At 42.7% G+C, this 15,012-nt stretch overlaps 1 protein-coding gene across 1 annotated transcript in view; it reads right to left on the bottom strand.

The window, feature by feature from the left end:
* LOC311242143 (plexin-B2-like) overlaps positions 1-15,012 on the bottom strand; it is a 339,450-nt gene that overhangs the window by 86,806 nt on the left and 237,632 nt on the right. The window contains 2 exon segments of the mRNA XM_084331096.1: positions 321-408; positions 13,594-13,689. Coding sequence (XP_084187222.1) covers positions 321-408; positions 13,594-13,689 — 184 coding nt within the window.

The raw sequence follows: 15,012 nt of genomic DNA on the forward strand, positions 1-15,012 counted from the left end.
CACTTGGTCACGCCGGCATGCTGGTTAACTCCTGAGAGATATTAAAATTGAAAGACTAAAAATAACCATGACCAGTAATTATTTGGAATACGTGTTTTACCGCTTTTACCGGTATCCTTATAATAAAAAGTTATTATTATTATACTTTTTTTATTTTATTAAAAATGTTTCCTTCAAGTTTGAATCTCGTGTTTTTATGTAAATTAGAAATTCTAAAATAGTGTGGGTGTATACACAGTATGTGTGTGAGTGTGTGTACACAGTATGTGTGTGTGTGTATACAGTATGTGTGTGTATGTATATATACAGTGTGTGTGTACCTGTCAGTGTGCTGTCGATCTTCTTCTCAGTCTCTCTGTCTTTGATGTGAAAAGAAACGTTCACTTCCTGGTGCTGGTCATAGGAGAACTAAACACACGCACACACACACACACACACACACACACACAGGTACATACATTCAGTACACACACAAATATATACATAAATATACATACATTTTCACATCAGATCTAAATTATAATGAATACATACAGAATCCTATCCAATAAAAATGTTCTCTTCTCCTACCCCCCCCCCCCCCCCCAACCCCCGCCACAAACCAAGGGGGATTTCTTGTGGATGTTGCTCCCAGAATAGAGCTCTCCATGATGTTGTTTAGATTGTTAAACCCACAACACTGACAGATGTTGTGCACCGTATTATAGAGAGACATCCACACAGAGAGCAATAGAGACACATCGAGATGGAGAGCAATAGAGACACATCCACACAGAGAGCAATAGAGACACATCGAGATGGAGAGCAATAGAGACACATCGAGACAGGGAGCAATAGAGACACATACGTGAGAGCGAGAGCGTTTCAGTAGTGAATGTAAGAGCGTTTCAGTAGTGAGTGTAAGAGCGTTTCAATAGTGAATGTAAGAGCGTTTCAGTAGTGAATGTAAGAGCGTTTCAGTAGTGAGTGTAAGAGCGTTTCAATAGTGAATGTAAGAGCGTTTCAGTAGTGAGTGTAAGAGCGTTTCAATAGTGAATGTGAGAGCGTTTCAGTAGTGAATGTAAGAGCGTTTCAGTAGTGAGTGTAAGAGCGTTTCAATAGTGAATGTAAGAGCGTTTCAGTAGTGAGTGTAAGAGCGTTTCAATAGTGAATGTGAGAGCGTTTCAGTAGTGAATGTAAGAGCGTTTCAATAGTGAGTGTAAGAGTGTTTCAGTAGTGAATGTGAGAGCGTTTCAATAGTGAATGTGAGAGCGTTTCAGTAGTGAATGTAAGAGCGTTTCAGTAGTGAGTGTAAGAGCGTTTCAATAGTGAATGTAAGAGCGTTTCAGTAGTGAGTGTAAGAGCGTTTCAATAGTGAATGTGAGTGTTTCAATAGTGAATGTGAGAGCGTTTCAGTAGTGAATGTGAGAGCGTTTCAGTAGTGAGTGTGAGAGCGTTTCAGTAGTGAGTGTAAGAGCGTTTCAGTAGTATACGTGAGAGTGTTTCAGTAGTGAGTGTAAGAGCGTTTCAGTAGTGAGTGTGAGAGTGTTTCAGTAGTGAATGTGAGAGCGTTTCAATAGTGAATGTGAGAGCGTTTCAGTAGTGAATGTAAGAGCGTTTCAGTAGTATACGTGAGAGCGTTTCAGTAGTGAGTGTGAGAGCGTTTCAGTAGTGAGTGTGAGAGTGTTTCAGTAGTGAGTGTGAGAGTGTTTCAGTAGTATATGTGAGAGCGTTTCAGTAGTGAGTGTGAGAGTGTTTCAGTAGTGAGTGTGAGAGTGTTTCAGTAGTGAGTGTGAGTGTTTCAGTAGTGAATGTAAGAGTGTTTCAGTAGTGAGTGTGAGTGTTTCAGTAGTGAGTGTAAGAGCGTTTCAGTAGTATACGTGAGAGTGTTTCAGTAGTGAGTGTAAGAGCGTTTCAGTAGTGAGTGTGAGAGTGTTTCAGTAGTGAGTGTGAGAGTGTTTCAGTAGTGAGTGTGAGAGTGTTTCAGTAGTGAATGTAAGAGTGTTTCAGTAGTGAGTGTGAGTGTTTCAGTAGTGAGTGTAAGAGCGTTTCAGTAGTGAACGTGAGAGTGTTTCAGTAGTGAGTGTGAGAGTTTCAGTAGTGAACGTGAGAGCGTTTCAGTAGTGAGTGTGAGAGCGTTTCAGTAGTGAGTGTGAGAGCGTTTCAGTAGTGAATGTAAGAGTGTTTCAGTAGTGAATGTAAGAGTATTTCAGTAGTGAATGTAAGAGCGTTTCAGTAGTGAATGTGAGTGTTTCAATAGTGAATGTAAGAGCGTTTCAATAGTGAATGTAAGAGCGTTTCAATAGTGAACGTGAGAGCGTTTCAATAGTGAATGTAAGAGCGTTTCAATAGTGAATGTAAGAGTGTTTCAATAGTGAATGTAAGAGTGTTTCAATAGTGAATGTAAGAGCGTTTCAATAGTGAATGTAAGAGTGTTTCAGTAGTGAATGTGAGAGCGTTTCAATAGTGAATGTGAGAGCTTTTCAGTAGTGAATGAAAGAGCGTTTCAGTAGTATACGTGAGAGCGTTTCAGTAGTGAGTGTGAGAGCGTTTCAGTAGTGAGTGTGAGAGTGTTTCAGTAGTGAGTGTGAGAGTGTTTCAGTAGTATACGTGAGAGCGTTTCAGTAGTGAGTGTGAGAGTGTTTCAGTAGTGAGTGTGAGAGTGTTTCAGTAGTATACGTGAGAGTGTTTCAGTAGTGAGTGTAAGAGCGTTTCAGTAGTGAGTGTGAGAGTGTTTCAGTAGTGAGTGTGAGAGTGTTTCAGTAGTGAGTGTGAGAGTGTTTCAGTAGTGAGTGTGAGAGTGTTTCAGTAGTATACGTGAGAGCGTTTCAGTAGTGAGTGTGAGAGTGTTTCAGTAGTGAGTGTGAGAGTGTTTCAGTAGTATACGTGAGAGTGTTTCAGTAGTGAGTGTAAGAGCGTTTCAGTAGTGAGTGTGAGAGTGTTTCAGTAGTGAGTGTGAGAGTGTTTCAGTAGTATACGTGAGAGCGTTTCAGTAGTGAGTGTAAGAGTGTTTCAGTAGTGAGTGTGAGTGTTTCAGTAGTGAGTGTGAGAGTGTTTCAGTAGTGAATGTAAGAGCGTTTCAGTAGTGAACGTGAGAGTGTTTCAGTAGTGAGTGTGAGAGTGTTTCAGTAGTGAACGTGAGAGCGTTTCAGTAGTGAGTGTGAGAGCGTTTCAGTAGTGAGTGTGAGAGCGTTTCAGTAGTGAATGTAAGAGTGTTTCAATAGTGAACGTGAGAGCGTTTCAATAGTGAATGTAAGAGTGTTTCAATAGTGAATGTAAGAGTGTTTCAGTAGTGAATGTAATAGCGTTTCAATAGTGAACGTGAGAGTGTTTCAATAGTGGATGTAAGAGCGTTTCAGTAGTGAATGTAAGAGTGTTTCAATAGTGGATGTAAGAGCGTTTCAATAGTGGATGTAAGAGCGTTTCAGTAGTGAATGTAAGAGCGTTTCAATAGTGAATGTAAGAGTGTTTCAATAGTGAATGTAAGAGCGTTTCAATAGTGAATGTGAGAGTGTTTCAGTAGTGAATGTAAGAGTGTTTCAGTAGTATACGTGAGAGCGTTTCAATAGTGAGTATAAGAGTGTTTCAGTAGTGAATGTAAGAGCGTTTCAATAGTGAATGTGAGAGTGTTTCAGTAGTGAATGTAAGAGCGTTTCAATAGTGAATGTAAGAGTGTTTCAATAGTGAATGTAAGAGCGTTTCAATAGTGAATGTGAGAGTGTTTCAGTAGTGAATGTAAGAGTGTTTCAGTAGTGAATGTAAGAGTGTTTCAGTAGTGAACGTGAGAGCGTTTCAATAGTGAGTATAAGAGTGTTTCAGTAGTGAATGTAAGAGTGTTTCAATAGTGAATGTGAGAGTGTTTCAGTAGTGAATGTAAGAGTGTTTCAGTAGTGAGTGTGAGAGTGTTTCAGTAGTGAATGTAAGAGCGTTTCAGTAGTGAACATGAGTGTTTCAGTAGTGAGTGTGAGAGTGTTTCAGTAGTGAACGTGAGAGCGTTTCAGTAGTGAGTGTGAGAGCGTTTCAGTAGTGAGTGTGAGAGCGTTTCAGTAGTGAATGTAAGAGTGTTTCAGTAGTGAATGTAAGAGTATTTCAGTAGTGAATGTAAGAGCGTTTCAGTAGTGAATGTGAGTGTTTCAATAGTGAATGTAAGAGCGTTTCAATAGTGAATGTAAGAGCGTTTCAATAGTGAATGTAAGAGCGTTTCAATAGTGAACGTGAGAGCGTTTCAATAGTGAATGTAAGAGCGTTTCAATAGTGAATGTAAGAGCGTTTCAGTAGTGAGTGTAAGAGTGTTTCAGTAGTGAATGTGAGAGCGTTTCAGTAGTGAATGTAAGAGCGTTTCAATAGTGAATGTAAGAGCGTTTCAGTAGTGAACGTGAGAGCGTTTCAATAGTGAATGTAAGAGCGTTTCAATAGTGAATGTAAGAGCGTTTCAGTAGTGAGTGTAAGAGTGTTTCAGTAGTGAGTGTGAGAGTGTTTCAGTAGTGAGTGTGAGAGTGTTTCAGTAGTATACGTGAGAGTGTTTCAGTAGTGAGTGTAAGAGCGTTTCAGTAGTGAGTGTGAGAGTGTTTCAGTAGTGAGTGTGAGAGTGTTTCAGTAGTGAGTGTGAGAGTGTTTCAGTAGTGAGTGTGAGAGTGTTTCAGTAGTATACGTGAGAGCGTTTCAGTAGTGAGTGTGAGAGTGTTTCAGTAGTGAGTGTGAGAGTGTTTCAGTAGTATACGTGAGAGTGTTTCAGTAGTGAGTGTAAGAGCGTTTCAGTAGTGAGTGTGAGAGTGTTTCAGTAGTGAGTGTGAGAGTGTTTCAGTAGTATACGTGAGAGCGTTTCAGTAGTGAGTGTAAGAGTGTTTCAGTAGTGAGTGTGAGTGTTTCAGTAGTGAGTGTGAGAGTGTTTCAGTAGTGAATGTAAGAGCGTTTCAGTAGTGAACGTGAGAGTGTTTCAGTAGTGAGTGTGAGAGTGTTTCAGTAGTGAACGTGAGAGCGTTTCAGTAGTGAGTGTGAGAGCGTTTCAGTAGTGAGTGTGAGAGCGTTTCAGTAGTGAATGTAAGAGTGTTTCAATAGTGAACGTGAGAGCGTTTCAATAGTGAATGTAAGAGTGTTTCAATAGTGAATGTAAGAGTGTTTCAGTAGTGAATGTAATAGCGTTTCAATAGTGAACGTGAGAGTGTTTCAATAGTGGATGTAAGAGCGTTTCAGTAGTGAATGTAAGAGTGTTTCAATAGTGGATGTAAGAGCGTTTCAATAGTGGATGTAAGAGCGTTTCAGTAGTGAATGTAAGAGCGTTTCAATAGTGAATGTAAGAGTGTTTCAATAGTGAATGTAAGAGCGTTTCAATAGTGAATGTGAGAGTGTTTCAGTAGTGAATGTAAGAGTGTTTCAGTAGTATACGTGAGAGCGTTTCAATAGTGAGTATAAGAGTGTTTCAGTAGTGAATGTAAGAGCGTTTCAATAGTGAATGTGAGAGTGTTTCAGTAGTGAATGTAAGAGCGTTTCAATAGTGAATGTAAGAGTGTTTCAATAGTGAATGTAAGAGCGTTTCAATAGTGAATGTGAGAGTGTTTCAGTAGTGAATGTAAGAGTGTTTCAGTAGTGAATGTAAGAGTGTTTCAGTAGTGAACGTGAGAGCGTTTCAATAGTGAGTATAAGAGTGTTTCAGTAGTGAATGTAAGAGTGTTTCAATAGTGAATGTGAGAGTGTTTCAGTAGTGAATGTAAGAGTGTTTCAGTAGTGAGTGTGAGAGTGTTTCAGTAGTGAATGTAAGAGCGTTTCAGTAGTGAACATGAGTGTTTCAGTAGTGAGTGTGAGAGTGTTTCAGTAGTGAACGTGAGAGCGTTTCAGTAGTGAGTGTGAGAGCGTTTCAGTAGTGAGTGTGAGAGCGTTTCAGTAGTGAATGTAAGAGTGTTTCAGTAGTGAATGTAAGAGTATTTCAGTAGTGAATGTAAGAGCGTTTCAGTAGTGAATGTGAGTGTTTCAATAGTGAATGTAAGAGCGTTTCAATAGTGAATGTAAGAGCGTTTCAATAGTGAATGTAAGAGCGTTTCAATAGTGAACGTGAGAGCGTTTCAATAGTGAATGTAAGAGCGTTTCAATAGTGAATGTAAGAGCGTTTCAGTAGTGAGTGTAAGAGTGTTTCAGTAGTGAATGTGAGAGCGTTTCAGTAGTGAATGTAAGAGCGTTTCAATAGTGAATGTAAGAGCGTTTCAGTAGTGAACGTGAGAGCGTTTCAATAGTGAATGTAAGAGCGTTTCAATAGTGAATGTAAGAGCGTTTCAGTAGTGAGTGTAAGAGTGTTTCAGTAGTGAATGTGAGAGCGTTTCAGTAGTGAATGTAAGAGCGTTTCAATAGTGAATGTAAGAGCGTTTCAGTAGTGAATGTAAGAGCATTTCAGTAGTGAGTGTAAGAGCGTTTCAGTAGTGAGTGTAAGAGTGTTTCAGTAGTATACGTGAGAGTGTTTCAGTAGTGAGTGTAAGAGTGTTTCAGTAGTGAATGTGAGAGTGTTTCAGTAGTGAATGTAAGAGCGTTTCAATAGTGAATGTAAGAGCGTTTCAGTAGTGAATGTAAGAGCGTTTCAGTAGTGAATGTAAGAGTGTTTCAGTAGTGAATGTAAGAGTGTTTCAGTAGTGAATGTGAGAGTGTTTCAGTAGTGAGTGTAAGAGTGTTTCAGTAGTGAATGTAAGAGTGTTTCAGTAGTGAATGTAAGAGCGTTTCAGTAGTGAATGTAAGAGTGTTTCAGTAGTGAATGTGAGAGTGTTTCAGTAGTGAATGTAAGAGTGTTTCAGTAGTGAGTGTAAGAGTGTTTCAGTAGTATACGTGAGAGTGTTTCAGTAGTGAACGTGAGAGCGTCTCAATAGTATTGGCCTAATCGGACCCTCATATGATGGCTTGTTTGAGTCTCCTTCACATTCCTCCAAGCTGACACAACAGTGTTTTCAGGGACCGGCAGCTCCTCAGATCCACCACGCAAGCCGGTCCATTCTGCCCACACAGGCAACGCTGCAGCACCGACAGCCGAGTGTGTGAACCGTCTCCTTTCACACATCGCTGTCCTTTTGAAGTCGACATTTTAAATTGCATTCTGCCCGAAGGCTGAATTTAGACATCAAAAAGACGTGGGTTTGGGTAAAAAAAAGAAGAAGGTTCCTTTGGAGGTTCCTTGAACGCAACACTGCAGTACATGCAGCTAAGCTGTTATGTGATTTTCCTTTTTGTTGCTTACTGTACACTTTGAAACCACTGATGTCCACACCTCATTTAAAAACATTTTTTATGTAGGTATATATAGTTATTTATTTTGTTATTTACCATTTAATAAATATTGGTTAAACATTAGTCATCGTGTCGTCTCCCTCCATATACCTTTGGTTGTATTTGGGTTTTATAACAGTAGATTGTACTAAGCAGTTTTTGGCTCATTCGTTTGTGATTCACACGCGTTAAAATTCACTAGAATGCAGGAAATTAAGTCTTCGTAAATTAATATTTCCCTAGTGGGGGACCCCCACTTAAAAAGTGGCCTGACTGGGGCTATATTTCACACTATATTTCCGGGCCTGAATGATTGTCCCAGTCCAGCCCTGTTAATATGTTCAAGTTCAAGTTCTTTAATAGTTGTCATACAGAAGTACAGAATACTTTCATACAAAATGCTTCTTACTGTTACGCTCCAGAGACTGTGCTAGACAAGATAGTATCAAATAACATAATAACATAATATAGCATGAATTTAGAAGAAGAAAATGAGGTCACAGTGTTCGGTATAGACATATGTACAATGTTCTGAGTTACCATATAATATACAATACACAATACTATGCAGTGTACTAATGTACAGTACTATCTAGTGCAAAGCAGAAATGGGATGAGGTACAATTTTAGGTACAATTTACAGTAAGGTGTACGAGTTGTAGTGCAATCCTTCATCCATAAATATAAAGTGTGGGGAGTGGGTGCTACAGTGTGTTTGTTTAAAGTGGGTGTGTGCTATAAGTGTGTGGAGTGGGTGCTACAGTGTGTTTGTTTAAAGTGAGTGTGTGCGTGTGGATGTGTGTGCTATGTGCGTTTGGTGGTTGTTGTTGTGTAGTGTTCATTCATTGTTCGTTTAGCAGCCTGATGGCCTGGGGATAGAAGCTTCTTCTGAGTCTTTCTGTGCTCGCCTTGAGACTCCTGTATCGCTTGCCTGACCGCAGCAGTTCAAAGAGGCAGTTGTTCGGGTGACTGGAGTCTTTAATGATTCTCTTAGCCTTGCCCTTGCAACGCTTGTAGTAAATGTTCTGGAGGGTGGGGAGCCCCCCTCCAATTGTGCGTTCGGCTGAACGTGTCACTCTTTGTAGTGTGCTTTGGTCTTGTGCAGTGCTATTCCCAAACCAGGAGGTGATGTTGCCGGTCAAGATGCTCTCTATTGTACATGAGTAGAAGTTCTTAAGGATCTTCTGGCTGACTTGGAACTTCCTTAGGCGCCTGAGGAAGTAGAGGCGTTGTCGTGCCTTCTTCACAACACTGTTAATGTGTGTGGTCCATGTCAAGTCCTCGGATATGAACATTGTTACTCAGCTGATAGAGTTGTGCTCTTCCTGATGGCTTGTCGTACAGAACTTGTAAGTCGCTTTGGATAAAAGCGTCAGCTAAATGACTAAATGTAAATGTAAATGGATATGTAGGCTCCGAGGTACTTAAAGCTGTTGACTCTCTCAACCGGTGCCCCGTCGATGCTGAGGGGGCTGTAGTCCTTGACCCCCGACCTCCTGAAGTCCACAATCATCTCCTTTGTTTTGCTGACGTTCAGGGAGAGGCTGTTTTCCTGGCACCATCCCGCCAGGACCTTGACCTCTTCCAGGTAGGCCCTCTCGTCGTTGGCAGAGATCAGGCCCACCACCACTGTGTCGTCAGCAAATTTGACGATTGTATTGCTACTCCGCTGAGCCACACAGTCGTGTGTGTACAGGGAGTAGAGGAGGGGACTCAGAACACAGCCCTGGGGGGCCCCTATGTTGAGGGTGATGGATGAGGAGGTGCAGTTGCCTGCTCTCACCACCTGGGGTCTGCCAGTCAGGAAGTCCAAGACCCACTGGCAGAGGTCATAGCCCAAGCCCAGGTCCCTGAGCTTGGCTATGAGTATGGAGGGGACTATGGTATTGAATGCCGAGCTGTAGTCGATGAATAGCATTCTCACATAGTACTGTAGGAGGAGGGATATCAAGCTGCACAAATTAACACAGGAGCTGCTTAACTGATTAAATAGCAGGAATGTTCTTGGAAAATCTTGCAAATACAATATCTTCCCATTCCGATTTCAAAATTAGCCAAATCGTTAGCCAACAGTAGCTCACCCTCGTTGTCTGTGAAAGGTGAAATACGTCATCAGTATCAGTCTGCACCCAACGTATAACAGAACATCCCTTTTAAAAAAGATCAGCTGAATTCCAAGTTTATAATGTCAATATGTTTCTAAGATCCTAAAACAAGGCAAATATGTTGCTCAATCAAATAAGCCTCCGCTATTTTTTACTGGTATAAACAATTGTATTAGTTCCACGTTCCTTTGTGTCTCAGGCAGCAGCATCTTCATCCGACCAGAGGATCTCCTCTATGTGGAAGGTCACTGTGTTTCACACGTCACTGTTGGAAGGGCTCTCTCTTGTTCAGCCCAACTCTCAGTCAAACTCTGATTTAGCTGCTAGAGAGACGCAATGCTTTTTCCACCAAGAGCTCCATAGTGTAGCATAAATTACCCTCGAGGCTGAGAGAGCGACAGAGAGACAGAGAGAGAGACAGAGAGAGAGAGAGAGAGAGAGAGAGAGAGAGAGAGAGAGAGAGAGAGAGAGAGAGAGAGAGAGAGAGAGAGAGAGAGAGAAAAAAAACCAGCAGTCTTGAACTCCACAGAGTCGGTCTGAAACTCAGCATGAGGCCAAATCAATGGAGCAAGGAAGAGGCACAGAAATAAATGAGAAGAGAGAGAGGGAGAGAGACTAGAGTCTAGCTGGAGGGCATGTGTCTCTCACACACACACACGCACACACACATGCACACACACACACACACACACACACACACACACACACACACACACACACACACACAAAGAGTTCTATTATACTACACACACTTCACATTTCATGCTTAGTAGTTTGAGTGACTAAGGGCAACGACGTGTAATTCTTCAGTCAACCATAAGGGGGCACTACAAGAAAAAACTCTGAGACTAAGGCCCTGTTTCTGCCTGGTATTGAGATTCTAAAAAGGGTGACGAAGTGGACAGCTCTAAGTACAGGTTTAGACTAAGGCTGTCAAAGTTAACGCGTTAACGCGTTAGTTAACAATTATTTTAACGCCACAACTTTTTTTTTACGCAAGATTAAACTCCAAAGCATACGGCAGGCGAGCGACGTTGCCTGCCGATGCTATCGGCTGTCGCTCGCTTAGCACTAGTGGTGGGGGGGAAATCGATACAGTATAGTATCGTGATACTTTGCGTGGCGATACTGTATCGATACAAGGACGGCAAGTATCGATAATTTATTATGCAAATGTTTTAGTATAAGGAAGTTGCATTGTTCATTTCAATACCTGTAATAGTACAGTAGTCCACACACACACACACACACACACACACACACACACACACACACACACACACACACACACACACACACACACACACACACACACACACACATTCAGTTAAGTTGGAATATGACTGTAATACAAACAGTTCAGTTTGTCAGGTACATGCAGCACAGATTACAGTGTTTACATCTGTCTGCTTGAGAAAATCCCAGTTGCTGCAATAAAAATTATTGAAGTGAGATGAACAGACTGAAAACTTTATTTGATTAGATAAAACATGTTGACAAAGTTTTACTTTGCAGTTGAAAAAAGGTAATACATCGCAATATTAATATCGCAATACTCCCACACCAGACACGACCGCTCAGGTAATATAATAAGCTATACGCGTCGCTCTGTTTAGCTGGGGGTGTTGTTTCTCCCCGGGGGATATGGAAGGACGGACCGGATGTCAGGTTGTCGTGAAGCGAGCGTATTAGCAGGTAGCTGTGTTGTGCATTACAAGGGAAGTATTAACCTGTAAAACCCATATTGAGCTGGAATTAAACCACCATATACGAATACAACCTCTCCTCATTCTTCCTGACATTACTGCATGACGGATCGCTACAATACGTTCACTACCAACGATACATGCACCTGCTGAGAGAGAACGTTTTTTTCACGGAGCAATAGGGAAGACGCAAACTGTTCTGTTCTCAACCATCATTTTCTTTGGACAATAAACTACATCAGCTGCAGCCTGGACATTCAACTCTGTCAACATCCATAACTTCTTTTGTTACCCGAGTATAAAAACATCTAAGTAGGTGCATCGTGGCGCATTGTCAATTTATTAGTTAATGACAAGCGGCCACTACACCATCGCCAACTAACTTTATTTATTTAAATTGTTCCTGTTAATTAATAATTAACATAAGTAGCATGGTACTAATACGTAGGTTATTGAACAATGAATGTATTGATCAATTCATTTATATTACAAATGATACACCAGTAGAAGTCATGTTATTTCCTCGTTGTCCTTGCTGTGTTGCCTGAAAATAGGATTGAGGCGATATTTAGCCAGGCGACAGAAGTTGCTGCGCGATCGTCGCTCGAAAATCTCCTGCCGTGTGGGAGAGAGAGAGAGAGAGCGAGAGAGAGAGAGAGAGAGAGAGAGAGAGAGCGAGAGAGAGAGAGAGAGAGAGAGAGAGGGGGGGGGGGGGGTTGAGAGAGATGAGGAAGGGGCAAGAGAGAAAGAGAGCTGGGAGTTTTCTATATGTTTCTATAGGGTAGGTTCGCTGAGCAAGGATGCTCTTTTTCAGCTATGCCCTGCTTCACATTCACACAATTCCATTCACACCTGGGAGCTGCCCAGTACAACCACAGTCTGACACTGTTGGCCACTGAGCAACTCCACTGGAGCAGTTGGGGGTTAAGTGCCTTGGTCAAGGGCACTTCAGCGGTTGGTGTGTTACCAACGTTGTCACCAGCTTGGCTGGCCGTTCACATTAATACAATTGGCAGTATTAGAGGGTGGGAAAGCTGGCGGGGTGGGTCCGGGTCGTTGAAAACAGCGACTCCTACAGTTCGGTCGGGGGGCCTGCTCAGCGCGGATAGGATCTAAGGGCGGTAGTGTGATCCTTCCACACGTTACACCCTCTCAGTGAGAGTCCGCGCTGCCAGGTGAAAAGAAGCGGTTGATTGGCTAGACGTGTGTCGGAGGAAGCACGTCGTAGCCTCCACTCTCCCAGACCGACTGTGGGGGGTAAGTGCGCAGCGACCAGGAAGGGGATTGGCATAACGACTAACATTGGGATGGGAGAAAACACAACACAACCTGGATGTGAAGTGGACAGCTCTGAGTACAGGTGTAAACACACCCAGGATGCGTTGAGGACACGTGGAGATCAGATCGCTCAGACCACATTCGGAGGTGTCTGTGCAGCATACGGGCACATTCTGTTAGCATTGTGTAAAAGCACTCTCTGATTTTACGAGATGGGGCCAGATTTGTAGACAGCCGTCCATCGCTGGGGACACTCACTGGTCATCCTTCTATTGCTTGGGAATACAATTTCTGATCTTTCCGACAGCCTGTATTGGTATCGTCTGGAGAGTGGTTTTATTATCTGGTATCAGCTGGAGAGTGGTTTTATTATCTGGTATCAGCTGGAGAGTGGTTTTATTATCTGGTATCAGCTGGAGAGTGGTTTTATTATCTGGTATCAGCTGGAGAGTGGTTTTATTATCTGAATTGCGTTTTCCATATTTTACCAGCTTTTGGGGCATTTGGAAAATGGAAAAGCTACATTCACGCACAATTTCAAATGAATGGAAGTGGATAAGGACCACTAGTTTAGCTTAAAGCTCCGGGAGAGGTGTTTTTGTCCAACAGCTAGGCCAGCTGGTCCGTATCCGCTTCCATACATTTTGGGCTAAGCTAGGCTATCTTAAAGCCAGATAGCTTTCTACTGAACGTACAGAGAGGAAGTCGGTATCCATCTTCTCGCCTGACTGACTGGTATCCATCTTCTCGCCTGACTGACTGGTATCCATCTTCTCGCCTGACTGACTGGTATCCATCTTCTTGCCTGACTCCAGAGAACATGGTGAGCCTTAACCTTTGCATGCCCCTTTAACCCTTTCACTGCCACACGACAGCCGGTTAACCCTTTCACTGTGACAATACAGAAGGTTAGCCCTTTACTATCACACAACCGACGGCGATGCTCCATCATTAGCATCATTAGCACCGCATTTGCGGAGCTAATGATGCTAATGATGGAGCATCGCCGTCGGTTGTGTGATAGTAAAGGGCTAACCTTCTGTCGTGTGGCAGTGAAAGGGTTAAGGTAAAATCACCATCACAAATCAAAACAGAGTTGTACAGTATTATATAAATAACACATGTGAATACTATTTTGGGGTGGATTTGCCCTTTAACCGCCCTGGGAGCAGCCCTCGGGGTCAGAGGTCGCTCAGTACCACGCAGGGCAGCCTCGTCATTTACAGACCTTGTATAAAGCAAAAGCCTATAAATTGTCCAGTAAAGTGTTGCCGTCTGCTGACCTCATAACCTCTGAAGTTGAACTTTGACCCCTGATCCAGGGTCACCTCCTCCTCCGTGTGCTTCATCAGATCTGTTCCTATGATGAACCTCCGACCCTAGAGAGACAGACGGAGAGAGATAGAGATGGAGAGAGAGAGAGGAAGGGAGAGAGGGAGCGAGGGAGAGAGAGAGAGAGGAAGGGAGAGCAAGAGGGAGAAAGAGAGAGATGGAGATAGAGAGAGAGAGAGAGATGGAGGTAGAGAGACAGGAAGAGGAAGCGAGAGAGGGAGAGGAAGAGAGGCATAAATAGAGAGAGAGAGAGACAGACAGACAGGCAGACAGACAGGGAGAAAGAGAGCGAGAGAGAGACAGGTGGAATGTGGGGCACAAGAAGGGGTGGAGGAAAGGAGAAAGAAAGATAAATTTTAGTTCAGTTTGTAGCACAGTTTAATGTCGTAGCTAGAGTAGGTCTGGACTAAATTTTACAGTTTGTAGCACGGTGGTTTAATGTCATAGCTACAGTAGATCTGGACTCATTTTACAGGGTCAAATATGTCCAGTTTGTATATGAGCCAGTTCGGTGCTAATAGGGTTGTAGAAGAAGACTCAAATGTTGTCTTGCAGTGAGAAAAAGGACACTCTATGCGTCTTTACGAGGCAACAGTAACACAGATTACAGGACAGACAGCAGTCGTGTTCTTCTCACCGTGTGTAAAGGCCTCTACATGCTACAACAACTTCAAAGCAACTTCGACACAACATCGGCGCGATTTCAGCGCGCTTGTTGCAGACAGTCTTGTAGACAGTGTTGCTTGGGCGTTGCGTACCTGTGTCCAAAATCTAATCTAAAGACCCGTTGCGTTGGTATTGCGTAGCAGTGATTGGTTGGTAGTGAATGGGGGCGGGGCTGTCTGTCACTTCTAGTGTTCCTGGCTCGAGACCAAAAGAAAACTTTCTGACAGGAGCTCGAGACCAAAAGAAAACTTTCTGACAGGAGCTCGATAGCTAGTGTATTGTTTCATTACACTTGTTTAATTGTTTGTTTAAAATGAATCAAATGCAGGAACGTATTGCAGAGGAGGTCCGAAAGTACCAACATTTATATAATAGCGGGTCTAAAGACTACAAGGATAGCATTATGACGATGAATTCGTGGAAGGAGATTGGGGAAACAATGGGGATGGACTGGGTTGATATTACACTATATACAAGAACACAAGCGAAAACAAACATAAACAGGGCTATTATTATACTAACGATGTATGGTTGAGAAGGGCAATCCGTTTGTAATGGCTAGAGTGCGCACCTTCGGCTGCCCAAAGTATTCAGGCGGGCTGGGCGCGCTCGAGCCGCACATCCGGGGTACATTTTGTTGCATCATAGGCTGCGCGTTGATTTTGCAGAAGCATAAAGGTAATGTGTCTGCAACACCGTTGCTT

This window comes from Notolepis coatsorum, assembly GCF_963971535.1.
Source record: "Notolepis coatsorum genome assembly, chromosome: 15".
Lineage (NCBI taxonomy): Eukaryota > Metazoa > Chordata > Actinopteri > Aulopiformes > Paralepididae > Notolepis > Notolepis coatsorum.